The sequence below is a fragment of the Zosterops lateralis genome (assembly GCF_965231275.1).
Source record: "Zosterops lateralis genome assembly, chromosome: 14".
Taxonomy (NCBI): Eukaryota; Metazoa; Chordata; class Aves; order Passeriformes; family Zosteropidae; genus Zosterops; species Zosterops lateralis.
In genome coordinates, this window is record NC_139774.1 from 8,953,999 (window position 1) to 8,974,372 (window position 20,374).

The following is a 20,374-nucleotide window of genomic DNA, read 5'->3' on the forward strand; positions in this document are numbered from 1 at the left end:
GGAGCTGCATGCTGGAGGTCAGTGATTGCAGCAGTGACTGTGGACCAGGAGCTGCTGGCTGGTGGCACAAGGACAGCAGGGATAAGAGCTCTGCAGGCTCTGCTGTGTTTATACTGTCGTCTTGGGTTTAATACTTTAAAGGCAGCTATTTAAAAGTAATCCCCATAGTTTGAAATGAAATCTCACAATACTTCTTTAAATCTGTCGCATTGACTCATTTTTTTGATGGCTCTGGGTGCTTATTCACCCTGCCAGATGGAGATACTGTGTCAGAATGGCAACTGCTTTCAAAGAACAGAGGGGCAGGGAAGGAAGCAAACAGGCTTGGCAGCATCAAAAAGAATTCAGTGTCTCTCAGGCTTCATCCTCTTAGTGCCATCATGACATGGGAGCTGTGAGATCCAGGGGACTGAATGGATTTGCATTAAAGGTGACCTGAGATGGAACAGGAGCCTTGCTGCCTCATGAGCTGGCAGCTCATGGTTTATAAGGCTTCATGAGATTGCCACTGGAACATTTGCTGAGGCCACCCTGCCGTGTGCGGGATGGTTTTGCTTCAAGGAAAAGGGGGAGAAGTGGAAAAAAAGCAGCAGTGCCTTTATTTAAGGATTTATGGAGTAAATTAACACCCATAGGTAAACAAATACACTCTGCTCATCCATGCTACAGAGCTCTGTTTCTAAAGCTTATGTTTATGGAACATATTTTGTGGAGCATATTTTATGGAGTGTATTTTATGGAGTGCATTCTTTGCTAGTGCCTGTTTATACAGGTGGGATCTAACCTTGTCAGAATTCTGGGTTTGTGACCTAGCTCTGAAAGGAGGATGTTGTTTTCTGCAAAAGCACTGGGTGTTTGCTCCTGGCAGCAGCAATCAGGTGCTGCAGGTGGGCAGGTCTGCAGGAGGAAGGAAGTTGCTTCCAGGAGGGGATTTTCCAAGTGACGAAGAGGGTTTTATGATAAAGGAAATCTGGGGGGCAGGCTGGAGGAGTAGAAGACTGCCATCCTAGCAGGGCATGTCAGAGGCAGCACTGCAGCTTGAGAAAACACCCACCTCAGCCACATTTGCAGAGACAAACACAAGAAGTCTTTGTAGGGACCTCTGTGTGTGGAGGTGTTTTTCCCCATGCAAATTTTACCATCAAAAGGGAAAGAAATTCAGAGAAGCCCGAGGAAGGGCTCCCCACTGCTGTCCATGCCTTTGCCCTTGCTGCTGCACATAACTCAACCCCTTTCTGGTCCAGAGCTGTGAGCCAGGTGTAACAGAGCCTAAACTACTGGTTGCTGTGCAGGGATGCAGCTCTGGAGACACCCTTTAGACACCCTTTGCCTGACTCCTGTGAAGGGGAAGTCATTACTTCATGGTGGTTCTTGTAGTCAGACATCAGGAGATGCCAGAGAGCTCAGAATGCAGGAGGAATTTTCTTGTTTGCATTTCTGAGATGGAAAAGAGAGTGCCAGGAGCCAGGCTCTGGTGCAGCCTGAGTCCTGACCATGCTTTTTTGGGACTCTGCTCCCTCCTCCGTGCTTGTCAGAGTGACTGGAAGAGCTCAGTGAGGCAGCACAGAATGCCAGGACTCTCTAGTTGCTGGCAGGCTTCTCCAAAGGGCACAATCTTCTGCTGTCGTCTTCCAGCTTCCTTTTTGTTGTCACTTTTTGGAGAAAAAGCCCTTGGAAATGTCCTCCATCACTCCCCCACTCATCATCACTTCTCTGCCCACTGCCACCCACTCCAATTAAGCAAGCAGTGCCACTGGTCCCCATCCACTGGGCTAACTGGTGGTTCCCAAAGCTGTCTTCTGCCTGTAGTCCTGAAAAGGCAGAGGGTGGCATCAGGGATAAGAGCAGAGTGTGTTGCCCATGCTGCCCCAGTGCCATCCACTGTCTGCCCCACATCCTCCGAGGAGTCTGTGAGGCTGAAATTGCCTTTTTCAGCTGAGAAGCTCTACCAGGCTCCAGACCATCTGTGGTCATGAGAAATCACATGGTAGTTTTTAAGGATGCAGAAGTGTTGTGTCTGATGGCTTGGCCAGTGTTCAGCACCGGTAATTAATTTTTCCTTCCTGAGCTCCCCTCGCAGGTCTGTTGGAGGAGCCGCTTCCTTCCCCTCAGCCCCAAACTGCAGCAGAGCACCTCTGCAAGCTGCTAAACTTCTGTTTGAATGTCCTTGGCAACTAAAATCATCTCTCTGTTTCTTCCCAGTAAGAATGATTTTAGGACTAATTAAGAGCCCACGTGAAATCTCTGGGGCAGTTTTTTACACTCTCTCGCAGAAAGTTGTTTGGGAATGGATTTGCCTGGATAAGCAAAGCATGCTGAAATCCTTGAATGAAAGGTGCTGTAAGATAATGAAGCACAATCGATAATGAAGCAGGAATTGCTCCAGTCTTTTGAGCCTGGTTTATTCTGTGTGGCAGATCCCTCCCTCCTGCCACAAGTGGCTTCATTCCAGTGCCATTCTGGGATGGATCAATATGTTTTTATCGTTGGTTTATCCAGGGTCCCTCAGTGGCTGTGGCCGACCAGGTATCTTTCTTTGTCGCCCTGTCAGCTGAGCTGCCTAATTATTTTCTGTTTGCATTTTGGGCACAGCTTCTGACAAGTGCTGCTTGCCATCTGTTGGGAGTGGAGAGATCCAGGATGAGTGTCACTGGATTTGCTTTATTCCTAAGGTGGAGTGGTGGTCATTCCTGTTAGCAAGACACTGTCCTGGCAGAAGACATGGGCGTGTTGTTAGTGCTGTTTTTAGCACTGATGGCAGAAACAGAAGGGAAGGGACAGCACTGTCTGTGCTTTAAAAGCCAGCGTGTGATATACTGACTGCCCTGAGTAAATCTGGAAGCTGCAAGTCAGGCTGGGCTCCCTCTGTCCCTCCTTCATTGCCAAAAATAAATACTTGAGAACAGAGCTGGTGCTTCAGCTGCCTGTGTGGCTGTGACAGGGCTTGTCCCAGGGGATGGCCAGGGTGGCAGGGCAAGCACCCTCTGCCCACTGCAGTGGTGAGTGCCCTGGACTGGCACAGGGAGCATCAGTGGGTCCCTCACAGTGCCAGGCTCCAAGCGAGTGCCAGCAGCAGAGCAGGAGGGGTTGAGTTTTGCAAATTAGCAGATATTTTCATGAACAATTTTAGACTGAAATTAGGACCAAATGGCCATTTTTAAACAGGATGAACATGGTGTCGGAGTTCATAATCTGCTTGGTTGTGGTGCCTGTGGGAGTTAGTGCCCAGCATTGCTGCCCAGAGCCATAATGGTACAGCCAGAGCTGCATCCAGGTCTTTCCACTGCTCTCTGAGACTTTGGAGCAGGGCCTGGAGAGCTCTGCAAGTGAAGGATTTGGACAGTGCTTCTCTGTGCTTTTCTTGGTCCTGGCAGCTTCTTAAGCACCAGCAGACTAGTTAAAAAAGTCAAAGGAAAATAGCTAAAAGCAGCAATGTCCAAAGTTTGCCCCCAGGTGCCTGAGCAGGATTCAGGGCTGATGGATGGGATGGTGATAAAAAGCTGTAACTTCTGTTCCTCAACTACTACCAGAATATATTTTTCTTTTTGAGAATTAAAGTGCAGCAGAGCCCCAGTAAAACTAAATGGTATTGCCATCAACATTCAAGAAATTTCACACGGCTCCACCTGGTCCTTCAGGCCACAAGTGCATCTTCATCCCCCACAAGAACAATTCTTCTATTAACGCCAAAGTAGTGCCTACAGTAATAGCCCACTTAAAATGTCTCATTATTGCAGTTTAACTGGTCATTAGCAGCTGGAGTAGACTGATTTCTTATGGGTTATGGTTGAAATAATTACCTGACAGTCTGAGCCATTAAAAACAGTTAATGAGTAGAGGGGGAGAAGGTGCTGACATGGACACAGGCACAGCACTGGCTGGTGGGAGTTCCTCCATGGGACACCAGGCAGAGATTTGTTGCCTGTGGGATCCAGAGTAATTTAAGCCTGAGGTAAGTTGGGAAAATCATTAAAAAAATTGATCTGATGCAAGTTTGACAACATTGTATCCACTGTACAAGTCCTAAAGCATTAATTTTGTGATGTGTTGCTCCAATTACATTTTTCTTTTGTTTTTGAATGGAGCAAGTTAGAGGCTGTGTAACTTCCCGAGGAGGAAGGCATTTAGGAGCATTGGCTGCTCCCTTGATCCTATGTTCACTTCTAAACCTTGCCATGTTCTGTATGCTTCCAGTAAACATGGTATATTTGCTTTAGATGTGGTAACAGCTTGAGTAGCTTGAGGGTGAAATACAGGTGAGCATTTCTCCATCAGGAGAAATCCACTGACAGTCTTGGAGCATCCCATTGGCCTGTGCTGTTCTTTGGCTTTTGACATGTCTTGTTGGAAGAACCATTGGAAGCTTCTGGTTATGGTAGGTGAGAGATGAGCAGGGCCTGTTACAGAGGTGAGTTAAAGAAGGTCAGGTGGGAAAATGCCACCTCTTGAACCCTGGGGTTCTTCTGCTTGTGTTTGTGGTGTTGGGCCCTTGGGTCTCTGCAACTGGGGCAATACAGGTGTTCCTCCATCAGCAGTTCCTGCTGTCGAGCATCCATCACTTTGTGGCAGGTGTCACCCTGATGGTGTCCCTGGGTTTGTGGCATGCCCTTGCTGCCTGTTGTGTTGGTGAGTGTCCCCTCAGCCATGTGCCTGGCCCTGAGCCCTGTCCTTCTCCCGCAGTGCTCCATGCCTGCCTGTGTCACCGCATTCCACGTCACCTGCGCCTTCGACCACAACCTGGACATGAGGACGATCCTTGCAGACAATGATGAGGTGAAGTTCAAGTCCTTCTGCCTCGAGCACAGCACTGGGGCCACCAAACTGCCCGAGGAGTCACGGACAGAGCCTGACCAAGCCCAGCTGGACTTGGAGAAGGTCACGCTGCGGAAGCAGAAGCTCCAGCAGCTGGAGGAGGACTTCTATGAGCTCGTGAAGCCTTCAGAGGTGGCAGAGAACCTTGACTTAAGTGAATCACTGGTGGATTTTGTCTACCAGTACTGGAAGCTGAAGAGGAAAGCAAACTCCAACAAGCCGCTGCTGACACCAAAAACGGATGAGGTGGACAACTTGGCTCAGCAAGAGCAGGATGTTCTCTACCGACGCTTAAAGCTCTTCATGCACCTCAGGCAAGACCTGGAGAGGGTGAGTACAGCTTCTCCTTCAGTGTGTACCCATGTGCTCCAGCAGGGCTGCTGGCACCCACAGACAGCCCTGTTCCCCCTGACTCAGTTTGACTCCCCTGACAGTTTTGTTCTTCCATCTTCATTCAGAAACATAGCAGTGCTCAGTGTGTGTACATCATCACTGCCAGAACACTGACGTTGATGGAATAAGTTAGTGTTGGTCCCAGCCGGGGGTTCAAAAGAACAAATGTCTGCAGGGAGAGGTGCCTTGGCAGGGCTGGGTGGGTGGGAGGCAGATGATGCTGCAGCTTATGTCCACTATACCTAAATAGATTCAAACCACAAAATTATCCTGTGTTGCCCTCAGATGCTTTGCAGCAGCAAGGCTTGGGAGCACATCATTATTTACTTACATTAAACATCAAAGATGAGTGAAAAGCAGAGTGAGAGCAGGACCAGTGGGACTGGGCATCCCCTGCCCTGCTGCAGCCAGAAGTGGGTCAGCTCCTCAGGGAGCTGCTGGTGGAGGCAGAGCCAGGCTAGAGGTTGCAGGCAAAGGATGCAGGCACCTGCAGCTCCCAGTGGTGCAGCACATCCTTGAATCCTTCCAACCACAGCAGAGGAAGCAGCAGCCTCCAAAGCAGCTTTTTGGGTGAGAGAGGGAGCATTAGAGGAGCAGCAGTGCCCAAGTGGTGACAGAGCTCCCTGGGCTGGGCTGGCTGCCACACCGTGCAGCTGCCTGTGGATTTGGCTGTCATGGCTGCACAAAGGAGCAGGGATGGGGCAGAGCCTGGAGAGGAGGAGCAGCAGTGAAGGTGAGAAGCAGCAAGAGGAAGAAGGACAGAGGAAGAAGAAGCACACACAGAACCTGGGGTGAGATGGCAGAGAAGGAACAGGTGCAGTAATGCTGCTCCTGGGGAGGCACAGGGGTGTAGCAGCAGTGGGACAGGGACACACAGGGCAGGGCATGCACAGCCCAAGCTCCTTCTCCTCCTTTGCTTAAAATGGAAGGCCTGCCTGGTCGCCTCTCTCCTGTTCCTGCCAAAGGAGTGAATCTGTTGCCTTTGCCCATGTCCCTGTTAGACCACCCACTCGTGATGCAAAAGCCATGGAAGGGCTTGGGGAGTCTCTAGGAGCAAGGAAGAAGGAAAGCAAAAAAACAGCATTGCTCTGAGCTGGTGGATGTGGTGCTGTGGTTCCCTGGGCAGGGGCTGAGGGTGCTGTAGGTGACATGCTGTTCCCTGGGAGATGAAGGTGGTAGGGATGTCCCTGCATGTCTCTGAACCCTCTTTTCAAACTGCTGTGGGTCTGTGACATAACTGAAGCTATGGGGAGAAAGGCAGTGTGGGTGGGCACCGTGTCCATGTTCAGGTGGGGGTTCAGCTTTGGACCAGCCACCCCTGGTCCCTTGGTGCACCCACCTCCCATGTGGATCCTGGAGCCTGAGAATCCCCTTCTATGCAAAAATAGTTGGGTTTGAACCTGTTGGTCTATTTTCTGTCAACCTGTGGGCCTTCATCCCTGTGGTCATAATTGCCATGCCTCTGCCAGTCTGTCCCCACTCTGATCCTGCCTTTATTATCACATTTCCATCTCTATGTTTTGCTGGGCTGATGCCACCATTAGTGGGTCTCCAGCAACAGGCTGCATCTGCCTGATGCGAGGGTGACAAGTTCAGCTCACTTTTTCCTCTCATCTGCTCTATATTGTGAATCTAAACGTGCCTGCTTTGCCTCCTGCTGCTTCCTCTTGTTCCCAGCTTGGCTTTTCCAGCTGCACTGAACCACTGTGCATCCCTGGGTACTTTGCTTTGCTCACGGCAGCTTCTCTTTGATTTCTTTGTGTCAAAACTATGTGTTTTACCAGATTTCTCATTTTCCAGAGTTGCCTTCAGGCTTTGTGGGGTGTGCCCATCAGCATTCAGTCTCTGCTTAGCAACTCCCTGCCAGGTTTCTTTGCCTGGCCCTGGAAGAGCTGTTTGTTTGTTCTGTTTCCAAGAGTGGAACAACAAACACCAGTCAGATCAAAGTCCAGTGCTCAAATGGGTAATAGGGGTTTAAATCCAGTTGTGGGCAGAGCATCTCAGGTATCTGATCCTGCACCTGGCAGGTCACAGCCACCCTGTTTCTCTTGCAAATAGTGAGGAATCACATCAGATTGAGATCAGAGATGAGCAGCCTGGAAGGCTCTGAAGGTTTTCAAAGGGTGTCCACAGGACATCATGTTGGATTTTAGCAATTTCAGCAATTAATCTGGCAGAAGTGATTTTGGGGCTGATAATGGTATAGGAATCCAGGAGTTGGGGAGGCATAAGCAAAGAGCAGATGACAGCTAGAGTGGTGGTGGTTCCCTCTGTCATTTCTTAATTCCTGACATTTCTGCACTTTACGGTGTCAGCAAATTAAAGCTCTTACCTGGGAATCTTAACACAGTCCCCTCCATTTTGTTTTTGGCTTTTTTTAACCCTCTTTGCCTTTTTAAAAAAGCTTTTTCCAAGGACTGGGTGTTTAAATTAGCTTTAACAAAAAGCTGTGGTTTCCAGGCTTTCACACCAGCATCTAAACTTGGCTTGGGGAAGCAGCACTGGGTAGTGTTGAGCTGTGTGTGGGTAAATACCAGCAGTCTCTAAGCAAAGCTAAAGTAATGTTTTCTTCCAGGAATATCAAATCATAGAGAAGAGATGTGGCCAAACTCTTGGAGATTCAGGTTGCCAGAAGCAGTTGTTTTCTTCATAAAGAAATAGTTTGATGTTTTCTTCAATCCAGAAAAAAAAAAAAAAGAGAGAACATAGTAAAATACACTATATAACTCTCTGCCTTGGATTTACAGCTAGGGGATTCAACAACAACCACAAAAGAGCAGCTTTTTCTTCTTTTTTCCTAAACATTTCCAAATTGCCTGTAAGTGAGACAGTATTAGGGGGTGGCTGCAGTTGTCCTGCTGCCCTCACCGCCTCTGGTGGCAGATACGAGGTAAGTGTGGGATGATGTCCTGCCTTGCTCTGTCATTGTGAGAGGCACAAAAGCTCCTGGCCACACTGGGACAGTCCCCCAGGCCTGGAAATATTCTCTGCAGAGAAAAGGTGTGAGCGTGAGGAAGGGAAGGAATAAAAGACATCAGGGTCACACGTGAGTGTGGACATACCCGTGTGCATGTTCCTTTATTCAGGCCACCTCCTCCTTACCTTATTACAGGCAGCTTTGCTCTTTGAGAGCATCAGAAAGCTGAGTAAATGCTGTCAAATCCTGTTAGCTGCCATTAGCATTTGCTGCTCTGCAGCTGAAAGCTTCTGCTTGCTCCAAAAGCCTTGATGTCCATTGTGGCAGCAGTGCCAGAGCCTGGCTCTCCAGCCACCCTTCCATGGGGCTGGTTTAAGCATGGCACTGAAACTCATCAAGTGCCAGGTGCCAGGAGTTATCAGCAATAGCTCTGTCATCTTATGCTATTGGGGGTGTTTATCAGCAACAGGGTTTAGCTGCTGATGCTGCTGCACTGGCTCATGTGAGCAGTTATATTTTGTGCTTTGCTGTTTGTGTTTAGAGCTTCAGATAATCATAAAATGGGTTGTGTTGGGTGAGATTGGGTTGGAAGGGACCTTAAAAGATCATCTTCCAACCCCACTGCCATGGTTAATGGAAATTCTTGAACTGGGACAGAATACACCAGTGATTTGCAGGTAGATGTGGAGCAGGTTTGAATAACCATATGAAGGGGCCAGATTTGAGGTAGGGAGCTGCTCCAGCTGCTGACCTGGGTCAGCCCCACCAGGGTATTTTGCTGCATTTCCTATGCTTTTTCCTAGTATCTGCTTTAGGGCAGTTCTGTGAGGCTCTGACATTCCAGCTCAGCCTCTACCCTGCACTGGCTGTGAGAAGAGGGTTTATGCCTCCCTGCAGAAGGTGCAATTTGTGGATGAGAGCTGGTGCATTGACTCAGGGCACCAAGCTGCTTCATAGAATTCAGCATTTTTTTGTGCAAGTGGCCATGTGTTGTGGTTTGAAAGCAAAACGAATGAGAGGCTCTAAGTCAGAGATATAATTTAATAAGAGGAAAGGTAGAAAGGTAAAAGTAAAATGAAATAAATGCAATAACACGAAGGATCACTGACAGAGTCAGAATACAACCTGAGCAGGATGGTGGAAGCAGTCCAGGTGAGGGGCTCTTCCTGAAGCAGTGATCCTGTAGAGAGGTCTGGGAGCTCTGCTCCTCTGGGAATCCAGTGGGTAAGTGCCCTTGCACTGTCCCACATACCAGCTTATATCCAGGTGAGAATGCTTGGCTCCTCCCCCTGGGCAGAGCATCTCACAATAGCATGAGAAGTGTGAAATGGGTCCTTGATGGCCCATTAACAGAGATAACCCCTGGAGGGAGTTACCTGTGACTCATGGGCCATTAGCAGGAGACACCCCAGAAGTCATTAGCAGAAAACACCCCAAAGACGTTAATGGGCCATTAGCAGAAAAAGGCAGGGGGCTTGGGAAAACACTAGCCCACCTGGTTTCAACAGTTCATGAAGATGGTGATAGAATAAATACTTTGTGTACATCCTACACTGCAACCCAGGACACCATGTCAGGTGTGAACAGGACATGTGCATGATGCAGCTGCTGGGCCAAGGATGCTCAGATGGTTGGTGCTGGACCTTTGCATGACCTTGGCATAATGTTCCTTCTACAGCATCTTCCTTTCCCAGACTTCAGTGCCCATGCTGGAAAAGCCAGCCAGCCTTCCTTGCCCACTGTGGGGTCCTGGCTGTTGGAGCCAGGACAGAGACATTTAGGCTGGGAATTATTTACTGCATGGTTTTTCCCATATGTATCACTCAGTTTGGTTCAAGAGCCCTCACTTCTAGCCCTGGCTCACCCAGAGGGCCATGGTAGGAGTGCAGCACAGATGGTGAAGTGAAAAGGATGGAATCCCAGGGAGTGGGGATTTCTCTGGGCAGCAGGAGCAGCAACATTACTTGAGGGGACCTGCTTTGACCCTGCCTAAACCAGACACTGTTTCTTATGTTTTCTGTAGGTTAGAAATCTCTGTTACATGGTGACCAGACGGGAGAAAATGAAACACACCATTTGTAAACTGCAGGAGCAGATCTTCCATCTCCAGATGAAGCTTATTGAGAAAGATCTTTACCCAGGTCAGTACCACAGAGCTTGTCCTCACAGACTATCCCCACTGAAGCTAAGTTATGTGCCCCAGCTGCCCTCACCAGGGAAGCCAGAGCTGCCCCCTCCCCTGATAGGTTTTTTTGGCACAATTCATATATTGACTCTGAGAGTCAATATATCACTCTGAGTCTGGCTTTGTTGAGAAACACTCAATAAAGCCAGACTCTGGGTGACTGGAGTGCTGGAGCTGTTTGTTTTCACAGATCCCTCTTGATCCTCCCCTTCCCACAGATCAGTCAGAAGGACCAAGCATTTGCTTAGGGGATGCTGAGACAGTATTTGGTGACTTTGTGAGCTGGGATTGCTTGAGAGGAGGTGGCACATCCTGGGCATGAGGCTGCTCTGCAGCTGAGTCCCTGGCACAGGGTGGAAGCCCTGCTTCAGGCTTTTTGCAGATGCCTTTGAGCATTCTGTCAGGAATCAAGGGTTAAGCTGTTGCTCCAGGAGAGCAGCTACTTTAGCTGTGGTCAGCTGCAGCTCCCTGTTTCACATACCCATTAGTGGAGATCATGCTGCTGACTGCAAAGCCTCTGCCAACTTTTATTAAGGAGCTGAAATAAAGCTGGTTTCCTTTTGTCCTACTTTTTTTTCCTTTTGCACAAGCAGTGCCGGAGCCCACGGCTCCTGCTCCCTCCTCCTTCCCCTCCTTTGCCTCTGGTGGCAGGGCAGACCAGACCCTGTGGCTGCAGAACACTTTTTCCAGCAGCAGCATCTGGTGCTTTGGCAGCTGCTTCCGACGGTTGTTGTGTTTGTGGCTTTGGAGTTGTGTTTGAAGCCATCACATGGTTGGGGTTTCTTCAGGAACTGTCTGGGCAGAGCTTTCCTTGACAAAAGTCTCCTTTGACTGAACTTTTGGAGGCTGAGGAATGTGTATGTTGAAGTGTCTGTGACTTGGGCCCATGCAAATTCCTCTTGATAGCCAAAGGCAGGCAGTGATGGGGCACAGGAGTGGCTGGGACCCCCCAGGGTGTGCTCTGGAGTGATGTGGGTCCTGTAAATCCCAGTCCCTGTCATACTCTGTGTTGCCCTGCATATCCTTACTGGACCAGAGGTACAGCTCACCAGCCTGAACACACACAAATGGTGTTCCCACCAACTGGAGACCCCACACTGCACATCCATCCCCTGGCACCCAGGGTATTGTGCACATGTTATCCCTGAGCTGTTCCCCCATCTCACTGCCCCAGCCAGCAGTGTCCCTGCCATGTGCTGTCACTGCCAGGCTCTGTGGGTTTTGGGGGCATTGCAGGGGACTTCAGGATGCTCTTCAGTTCAGCTGGGCAGACCCAGCCCAGCATTTGCACTTTCAGGAGGAGACAGGCACAGGGTAGTTTGCCAGGATGGGTTTTTAAGCTCACCTCTCTTGCAGACAAGGTGTTAAATAGCTGGAGATGCTCTTGGGGATCTGTGTTCTCCAAGAATGCCTTGGGGGTACATGTCCAGCCCTCTCTCTGATGCAGCAGTGGGATGGTAGCTGGCAATTCCTCACAGGGAGAGCTGGAGTAGGTGAGCTGGGAGCCTCACCAGTGGGATGCAGATGCCAGCCAATGTTGTGGAGCTGTGTTGGGGCTCTGCTGATATTATTTTGGGGTTGTCTGCACTGCCCAGTGCTGCTGCTGTGCAATTTCCCTTCCCAAAATTGTTATGGGTGTACTTGAGAAAAGTACAGCTGCTGTTCCCATGATGTTTATTCTGCCTAGAGGTGAGTGATCAGAGACAAACCCACAGTGGGAGGGTGGCTTGGGTGGGGATTGGTGTGCAGGCATCACTTCAGACCTTGTGATGCAGATGCTCATCTCTCCTGCCTACCTGGCTGGTGTTTGCACTTTCCTTTTCCACTCTCACCCGACTGAGCTGAGCTGCTTGTCTCACCTGGGATGGATTTACTGGTTGAGCCTGAGCAGGGGTACACTGCTTCCTCTGGGACTCAGCTCCTGTGAGTCCCTGCTGCCAGGGAAACAGCCCAGCTCCAGGAATTTGGTCCTGGGATCTCCAGGTGGTTTGGGCATCTGGGTCCTTCCCATGCCAGGGGGACCTTAGGGACCCCAAGGCCTTTCTGCATCAGTCTGTAGAGTGTCCTGAGCTCAGGAGGAGTTCCCTTACCAAGTGACCACACCAGGAGCTGCAGATACTCAGCATCCAGTGGAACCAAAGCTTTGGATAACTCACTGCTGCCTTTTCCAGCATTACAAAGCACTTACTGGTCTGAAAGTGAGAGATGGTTTTGTTAGCATCCTCCCCCACAGCTCCTGACCAAGATGTTCTCCATACCTGGGGTTCCTAGGAGGAAGGAAGAACTCTCCATTATTTCCCCAGGATGAGGCCAGTTTTTAACTGCTGTTACAGTAGCCATCAACTGAGATCTGTTGGGGTTCTTCCAAAGATGGTTTTGGCACCAAGGTTTTGTTGGACTGGCTCCCACACAAAACTCAGAACAGGAGGGGTTTATTTTTCCTGCTGTCAAATGATCATTTAAGCAGGAGATTCTTAATAAAATCAGTGAGAACTGCCCGTGTAAAATGAACCCTCCTCTCTTCCCTGTATTTTTCTTGCACAGAGTGGAAAGTAAACACTGTCTGGCTTTGAAACACGGCTACTATTTTGACAGGTTCCTCTTCAAAAAGTGCTGCTCGGGTTTCTCTTTAGCCCCGTTGTGCTGTCTAAACAAAGTTAGATTTTGATTTTGTAAGCGAAGTGAAAAATGTCTCTGCCTTCCTCCCATTACTTGGCAGGAGCGTAGCAAATACCAAATTTGCTTTTGCATTTCTTTCTTCCTGTAAGTCCTTTGGTCAGGAGGGGTTCCTGGCTGGCAACTCCAGGACTGTAAATCCTCTGTAAATTCACACTCAGGCAGGTGCAATGCAAATTCCCTCCCCTGCTCACCCAGTACATTTCCACTGCTGCTGCAGGGGGAGAGCTGAGGTTATTCCCTCTGACCCATCCACCCCATGGCCTCTCTGCTGAGGATTTGCTGCTGGCTGACTCAATAAACTGATTTCTTCCTTAAGATCATTGTTTAGCCTATGGGCCAGACTCTGAAAAACTGCCTGTCTCGCCTGTATTTCCATTAGCCACCCACATTTTGGTTTAAGGGCAATATCCTTCCCTCTCTGAAAATTAACAGAAGTTTTAGCATGGACTTGTGGGGGAGAATGGCCTCATGGAGTAAGTAAAAACTGTTGGAAGTATTTTACTTGGCAATACAAGTTATACTTTTATACGGTATTTGTCCTGTTTACCCAAGAGGAATAAATCCAGTAGAAGTTCAAAGGCATTTAGGAAATGCTAATTTTTGGCTGAATGTCTGTTTAGGTAAGAGTTAGATCCCTACCTTTCCATAGGCAATCCTGGTCATCTTTCCATAGGCAATCCTGGTCATCTTTCCTGCTTCATGTGCCTATATCACTTTGGGGTTTTTTTTCATTCCTGCACAGTTTTACCAAAAGGTCAAATCAAAGTTGGCTTTAAAACTGCTGGTGCTTTTGTTTTGTCAGTCTGGCTGAATCTCTTCCTGGAGATGCTCTTCTTGGTGATGGGTGACACAGCACCAGGTTTGTAGGTTGCCATGGCTCCTGCAAGGTGTCTGAGCAGGATTTGGGGTTACTGCCTAGTGAGTCCTCACCCCAAAGTCCTGGTCCAGATCTGTGGCTGTAGAGTCTCCAGCAAGTCACCTGCCTTCAGTGGGGCTGCTCCTGTGGCCACTCCTCTCCAAGGCTAAAATCTCCTTTTTTTATAACCTACAGGATTCAGATTTTCTTAACATGCAGAGACTTAGCCTACAGCTGGCCAAGGAATGGCCCTTGTTCTCCCTTTGGCTTGGAGTTGTTTGCAGGTGTGCTCCAGGTCTGCACTGCAGGGATGTGCCCCAGGGGAATGTGCTCACCGCAGCGTCCCTCGTGCCTCGTCTCACACGGCCTTTTCCTTTTTTTCTAAAAAATGCCAGGACAAACTAGGAAGAAGACAAGGGGTAAGAAAAGTGACCCAAGAAGGAAAGGAAGAGATGGTAGAAAAAATAGTCCTGAGAAGACAGAGAAAAGGAAATCGCTCAACGAAACTGTTTTGGGACAACTGGGTAAGTCTGATTTTATGGCGCAGAGTTGACCCGTGATTTTGGAGGCTCCCTGTTTTGGGGAGCAGGGTTAAGAGTCCCAGCCCCTGATCCCTCCTGCACGTAACAGGATGGAGTTACACCTTCCATCTCTCCTTTGTGGGAATCAACCTGAATTATGCAGGTCCTACTAGAGACTGGGTCAGAAACATGCTCAGTGGCAGGGCAGGGGATTTAAAATCCCCCCACCCCTGTAGCTCCAGGATTTGGGAGAATGTGTTACAAAACCTGTATTGGGCTGCTGGAGCAGGATTTCACCTTCAGGTGATAAAATCAGACTTACCCACCCCATGGTAGGGCTGCTCCTCTGTGCCTTTTGTGCTGTACAGCACCAGTGAGTACAGCACGTGGACTGTGAGGTTTCATATACTGTCCGTGGCATAGATGGCCGTGCTGGTTGTGCCAGTGGTGCAGGAGCATCCAGGAGTCAGGCACAAAGCACATCCATCTCTTGAATTTGTTCAGGGAGTGAGGAGCCTGGCCCCACAGCTGCTTCAACCACCTCCAGCTCATCTCCATTGGCTACAGCAGCAGGCAGGGCTGGAGGAAGAAAAAGAAGGAGAACAAAAAGGTGGTTTTGAACAAGGTCCTTGACAACTGCATATGGTTTTTACATGGAATTGGGTTGTTGCTTGACTTCCTCTGGTGCTGCCACCTCCACCAGCAGAGGCAGAAGGTGATGAGTTCATGTGTGCCGAGCTGCCACAGGGGCACAGGGGAGCCCTGGTCCTGTGGGGCTCTCAGGCAGTCTGGAGATGCTGTAAAACCCTCCAGAGAGTACAGTGTTTCTTAGGGAGGTCTGGCAGTCTGGACCACCCTGCCTTGCTTTGCTTTTCCACATTGCTCACCTGACTGATGCTTTCTGGTCATCTCAGAGCTGTTGGGTATAAAGACCTTTGGAAATGGGGTTTTTGCACTCCTTCTGTCTCTGCTCTGTTCTTTGCTAAAGAAGCTTTGGTTTTACTGCGGCAAATTTCAGCAAACAAGGGAGGCTGGAGGATCTTAGAGGAAAGCTGCATGACTCTGAGCTTGGGAAACCAGGCAGCTTGACCCAAAGTTTCATCAAAGTCTTGTAACCTCCTAAATTTTGTGAAGGGTTTGAAGCATCCCTTGGGGCTATTGTCATCAGAGAAGGGCTGGGAAAGCTGAACTGGGTTGTGCCCTTGCCCACAAAACTTGGGTTTTTTGGTGTTTGGGTACCACACAGTGCCCTTGTTCATCCTTGCTCCTGCTTCACCTTCCCTGCCTTGGGCTAGTGTCAGGGTGGGGTGTTTCCTTCCTCAAAAGGGCCATGGTGAGTTGCAGGAGGTACAGGGTCACAGCCTGTGTTGCTGCTCACAGGTGGTGTAAAGGGTGATGTAAAGCTGTCACTGCTACCAGCAAACACTGTGGGCGTGAGTCACCCTGCCCAGGCCACTGCTCTTTCTCTCTCTGTTGCTAGACTGACTGTTTCAAAGGAAAGCTCTTCCTGAAATCCAAAATCAAACCTCATTTTTCTTCCGTCCATAAAACCAACTCAGATGTTGAACCCGTGGCTTTCTGTTTCAGAGATTAAAACTGCCTGTGCCTGTGTGCACCTTTCCCATTGTTATTTGGACACAATTAGCCCAGCCCACAGTGCTCACTCTTGCTCTCAATGATCAGTATCAGGAATTTTTTCAGCTTTTTCCATTCCAGCCTTCACCTCTGCTCCTCTTCTTCAGTTTCCACACCTTTTGAGGTGTTTTCAGACCTGCAGACGTAGCAGTGGTCCCATCACCATGCTGGCTGCTTGGCTCTGGTGGTGGCCTGGCAGCAGCTGCCTCCTGGGGAAGCTGTCATTTGTCTGGGCACAAGTCTTGCTCTGTCACTATATTTTTTAATTTACACTTGAATTGTTTGTCTTCTGCTTTTGCACGATAATATTTCCTCCTGTGCTGGGATGGGTCATTGCTTGTCATTTTCGCTGAAGGAAGAAGCTTGGTTTGGACTCCAGGAGGTTTGTGAAGAGTTGGATGTGAGGGACTGCTGAGGTTGTTGTGCTGTGACCTCAGTGAACTCCAAATTCAGCTCTAGTGCTGGAGTAAACCCTACTCTGTATCCAGTGTGGTGTGTTCTAGTTGATCTTTTGAGTGTGTCTCCAGGGAGTTCTGGTGGAGTTGGTGATGGTGATGGAGGGCAACGTGGCTGTTCTGGCTTCTGAGGCAATCTTCCACTCTTGTTTTTCCCAGGCTTGTCAACCTCCTTCCCCATCGATGGGACCTTCTTCAACAGCTGGTTGGCACAGTCCGTGCAGATCACCGCGGAGAACATGGCCATGAGCGAGTGGTCACTCAGCAACGCCCACCATGAGGACAGCACCCCCGGCCTCTCCGAGGAGCTCCTCCAGGATGAGGAGACCTTGCTGAGCTTCATGATGGACCATTCCCTCAGGTCCCCATTCAGGCAGAGCGAGGCCACAAAGAAAGTGAAAAGCAGAATGAGAACGAACACTAAGAAAAAGCTGCCAAGGAGCAGCTCCTCTGCACTGGGTGGGGGCCACCCGGAGGGCTCAGAGCCCTGGACTAACAATGCCAGCAACTTGTCAGATGATCCCTCCAAGCCCTTCGCTCTGGATTCCAGGCCCAGCAAGTCGGAAAAAGGGGCAGCAAAGCTCCCCGCCGACCGCAAAGGGACGGGCGAGGCCAAAAAGGTGGCCAAGAAGGGCTCTCTCCAGAAAGCCAGCGAGCCTCATCCCCCTGCTGGGACACGGGGCTGCGGCAGCAAAGAGGAGGAGGATGAGGAGGAGGAGACGCCGCGCTGCGCTCAGACGGAGCCCAGCCCCGCGGCCAAAGTGCCTGACTCCATAGGTAGCCCCAAAACCATCGTGCGGTTCAAATTACCAAAGGAGAGCCGGGGGCCGCGGCGGTCGCAGCCCCCCAAGGCCGAGGGCGCGGGCGGAGCTCCCCTGCGGCGCTTCGAGGCCGACACGGACGGATACTTCTCCGACGCCGAGATGAGCGACTCGGACGGGGAGTCCCGCGGCGGCCGGGCACAGCGGGGACAGCTGGACAGCGGGGCCGGCGAGGATATCGTCAGGATGAGCATCCTGGCGTCCTAACTGCCCCACAAAGCCTCAACCCAGTTCCAACTGCCATGTCCAATTTCTGCCTGGTGTCACGGCAAGGAGGGTTTTTAATATGTGTATATAGTTGGAAATTCGGCACTGTTGTCCTTTCTCTTCTCGATACGTCTGAGATACAGCTTCAGCTTCACCGACATCGATGACTGTGACAGCAGTGGTCCCTCCCCGGCTCCCTGCCAGACCCCACTTCCTGGGAATGTGTGTGCCAGGACCGATGTCGAGGGTGCTGAGAGGGTGGAGGGTGCCGGTACCCGTGCTTTCTGCAGGGATGACAGTTCAATTAATGGGCATTATTTAATGAGGGGCAGATTTCTGCCTGGGACGGTTGCCCCCAGAGCAGGGAGCGAGTAGAGGGTCCGGCAGTGGCCAGCTGTGGGAGGGGACTTTCCCACCTGTGTGTGTGGAGAGAAGGAAACGAAATAAGCGATTCTAAAATAAATAATGACTAAAGCACAAAAAGCTTGTTGGAGGAAAACGCTTGGGGTGGTAGAGAGCAATGTTACATTTCTATTTTTAGGGGGAAAAAAACCCTTGGTCATTATTTTTCCCCTCACCTTTCCATATGGATGAGATCCGTCCAGGGGCCAGGATGCAAAAGTCCTCCCTGTCCGTGCCCCACTGAGGTTCTTAGAAACACTGAAGTGATTTACTCAGGTGAATGTATCAGCAAGTAGAAAATGGAAATGTGGGCCAGGATGGAGGAGGAAAGTGTCCTTTAGAACCACCGTGGGGAGTCAGGGTTGGTGTAACCCAGGAGGCTGAGCAATTTTTGTTGCCCATGCTTCTCTCCAGTGCTGCCATGGTCCCACCATGCCAGGGCAGCACATTTGAAATCCCCCTTGAAAACCAAAACCACGGCCCCAAGGCCAAATGTGCCATCACGGAGGGGAAATGGCAACCCTTGCCACCACCATTGTGTTTTCCTACTAAATGCTACAGTGGAAATGGTGAATTTATTCCTCTCCATCCTTTGTTTTGGTTTGTTGGGGTTTTTTTTTTACTTTAAATCCTGGTTACAAGCTGTTGACTCGTTGTGGAGGGGTGATTCACAGAAGCTGACATTATAAATATGACAATAATTTAATGCATAAAATGTCCCCAATAAGCCTTAAATGTTGTTTAAAAGCCCATGTTACCTATAAGTCAGGCGAATTTCCATGTTTGCACTTAATTGCACCATTACTTCGGTTTTGGCTTCAAAGGTCACAGTTAAGTCATGCTACGTGTTTTATTGGAGTGACCCCAGTGTGAGCTCAGGGAACAAAAACAAAAAAGGAATTCACTGAAACTTTTGTTGTTGTTGTTTTTTAAAAATAAAAAATGTTAAAAAAAAAAAAAACTAAAAAAAAAAAAAAAAAACCACAAAACAAAACCAACCCAAACCTGGGACACTTCTGCAACCGGTTAAACCCATCACTAAACAAAAAAACCTTGCAATTGTCAAATCAGTCAGTCAAAGAATTTTGTGGATGCCAAAGAAATATTTTGACAGTCAAGCAGCACAGCCAGAAACCGGAAACTTGTCACTATGAAAAAAAATTGGAAGTTATTTAGCAACCAAGGACTAAAGACACACTCATACCACACTGCTGCGGCGTTAGGTTCCAAGCTTGCTCCAAGGGATGCTGCTGCTCCAAGACTGCATCCTGCCGTTTTGGTTTCCGATGTTTTTTGCTCATTTCACTGTGAGCTTTCTTTTTGAAACTCTGAGACTATTTCGATTGATGTTTTAGAGTAGATCATCATCTTTATCAGCCTTCCAAAGTCCTTACTATTGATAAAATTGCAGCAAAGATCAGCGATGACAGCCCAGCTGATCCCAGACACGGCGACCGGTGGGGGCTTTGGGTGGGATGCCCAGCCCTGCCTATGCCCAACACTCACCTGGCTGAGACTGACCGTGCCTGGGAAGGAATCTTCCTCAGATGGGAAAAATGTGACACAAGTTATTAGTGGGGAAAAAAAAAGAAAACAAACAGCAAAATACCAACAAAACAGGAACCACCTTTGATATAAATTAGCATAATCCATTGAGGTTGGAAATGAAAATCTGCTCATTAATTAAGGCTCAGTATGTTCAGATAATGTTAAATACAGTAAATAGGACTTAGTTTATCTTATCAGGCTTGCTAGCTTTAGCTCCAGTATCCTAGTATACGAGTCATAACAATAATCAATATGCTGCCTTTTAATGAATCTTGCTTCCGTGTGCTTCACTCAATTATGGTTAAAAAAAAGCAATCCACAAATTTCACTGTACACAGTTCCATTCATCAGCTTCTGCACTACTTGTCTTCTCAGTACAGGAAAGCAAAAAGGGGAAAACTTTAAAGAACAACCGACCTGGCACCTCCAGCACTGGGCAATAACACAGTTTGAAACACTCCCAAAACATCAGGCATCGTGTTTTGCATCAGGAGATGGGGGAAAAACTAAGGGAGCTGGTGGGGAGCAGGGAGAAGAATGGGATGGCAGGAATAGAGAGGAGGAAAAGGGCTCTGGTGAGCTGTGGGGCTGAGCAAGGGCTGGACCATGGGAGGATGGCTGCAGCCACCCCAGAGCATCCTCTGCCTGGAGTGTCCTTGGAGCAGGGGAGTCTGGTGTTCTGGAGAGAGAATGCACAAGGAAAATATTTTTGATGTTAATGTAAATGTATTTTGAAATGAATAGAAAGAGAAGAAAAAAAAAAAAGGTTTATTTTAGTACAGAAATGTTATCTTTTAAGATGTATAAACTGCAGGAATTGACATTTGCACTGTAAGAGCACCTGTTTCCTTGGAGAAGCAGTGGCTGTTGAGATGAGGATGCAGTAAGCATCATTCCCAGCCTCACACCAGCCCCAATCCTGATGGTTGAGGGAGTTTCCCCA

General features: G+C 49.1%; 1 protein-coding gene across 3 annotated transcripts in view; it reads left to right on the forward strand.

Annotated features, from left to right (window-relative positions):
* The window catches only part of JADE2 (jade family PHD finger 2), a 72,054-nt gene extending 52,573 nt beyond the window's left edge, over positions 1-19,481 (forward strand). For all 3 annotated transcript variants that reach the window (XM_083871548.1, XM_083871547.1, XM_083871546.1), the window contains exons 9-12: positions 4,681-5,142; positions 10,146-10,263; positions 14,238-14,366; positions 16,613-19,481. In XM_083871548.1, coding sequence (XP_083727674.1) covers positions 4,681-5,142; positions 10,146-10,263; positions 14,238-14,366; positions 16,613-17,481 — 1,578 coding nt within the window. In that variant the 3' untranslated portion in view covers positions 17,482-19,481. The remainder of the gene's footprint in view (positions 1-4,680; positions 5,143-10,145; positions 10,264-14,237; positions 14,367-16,612) is intronic.
* Positions 19,482-20,374: the final 893 nt, after the last annotated feature.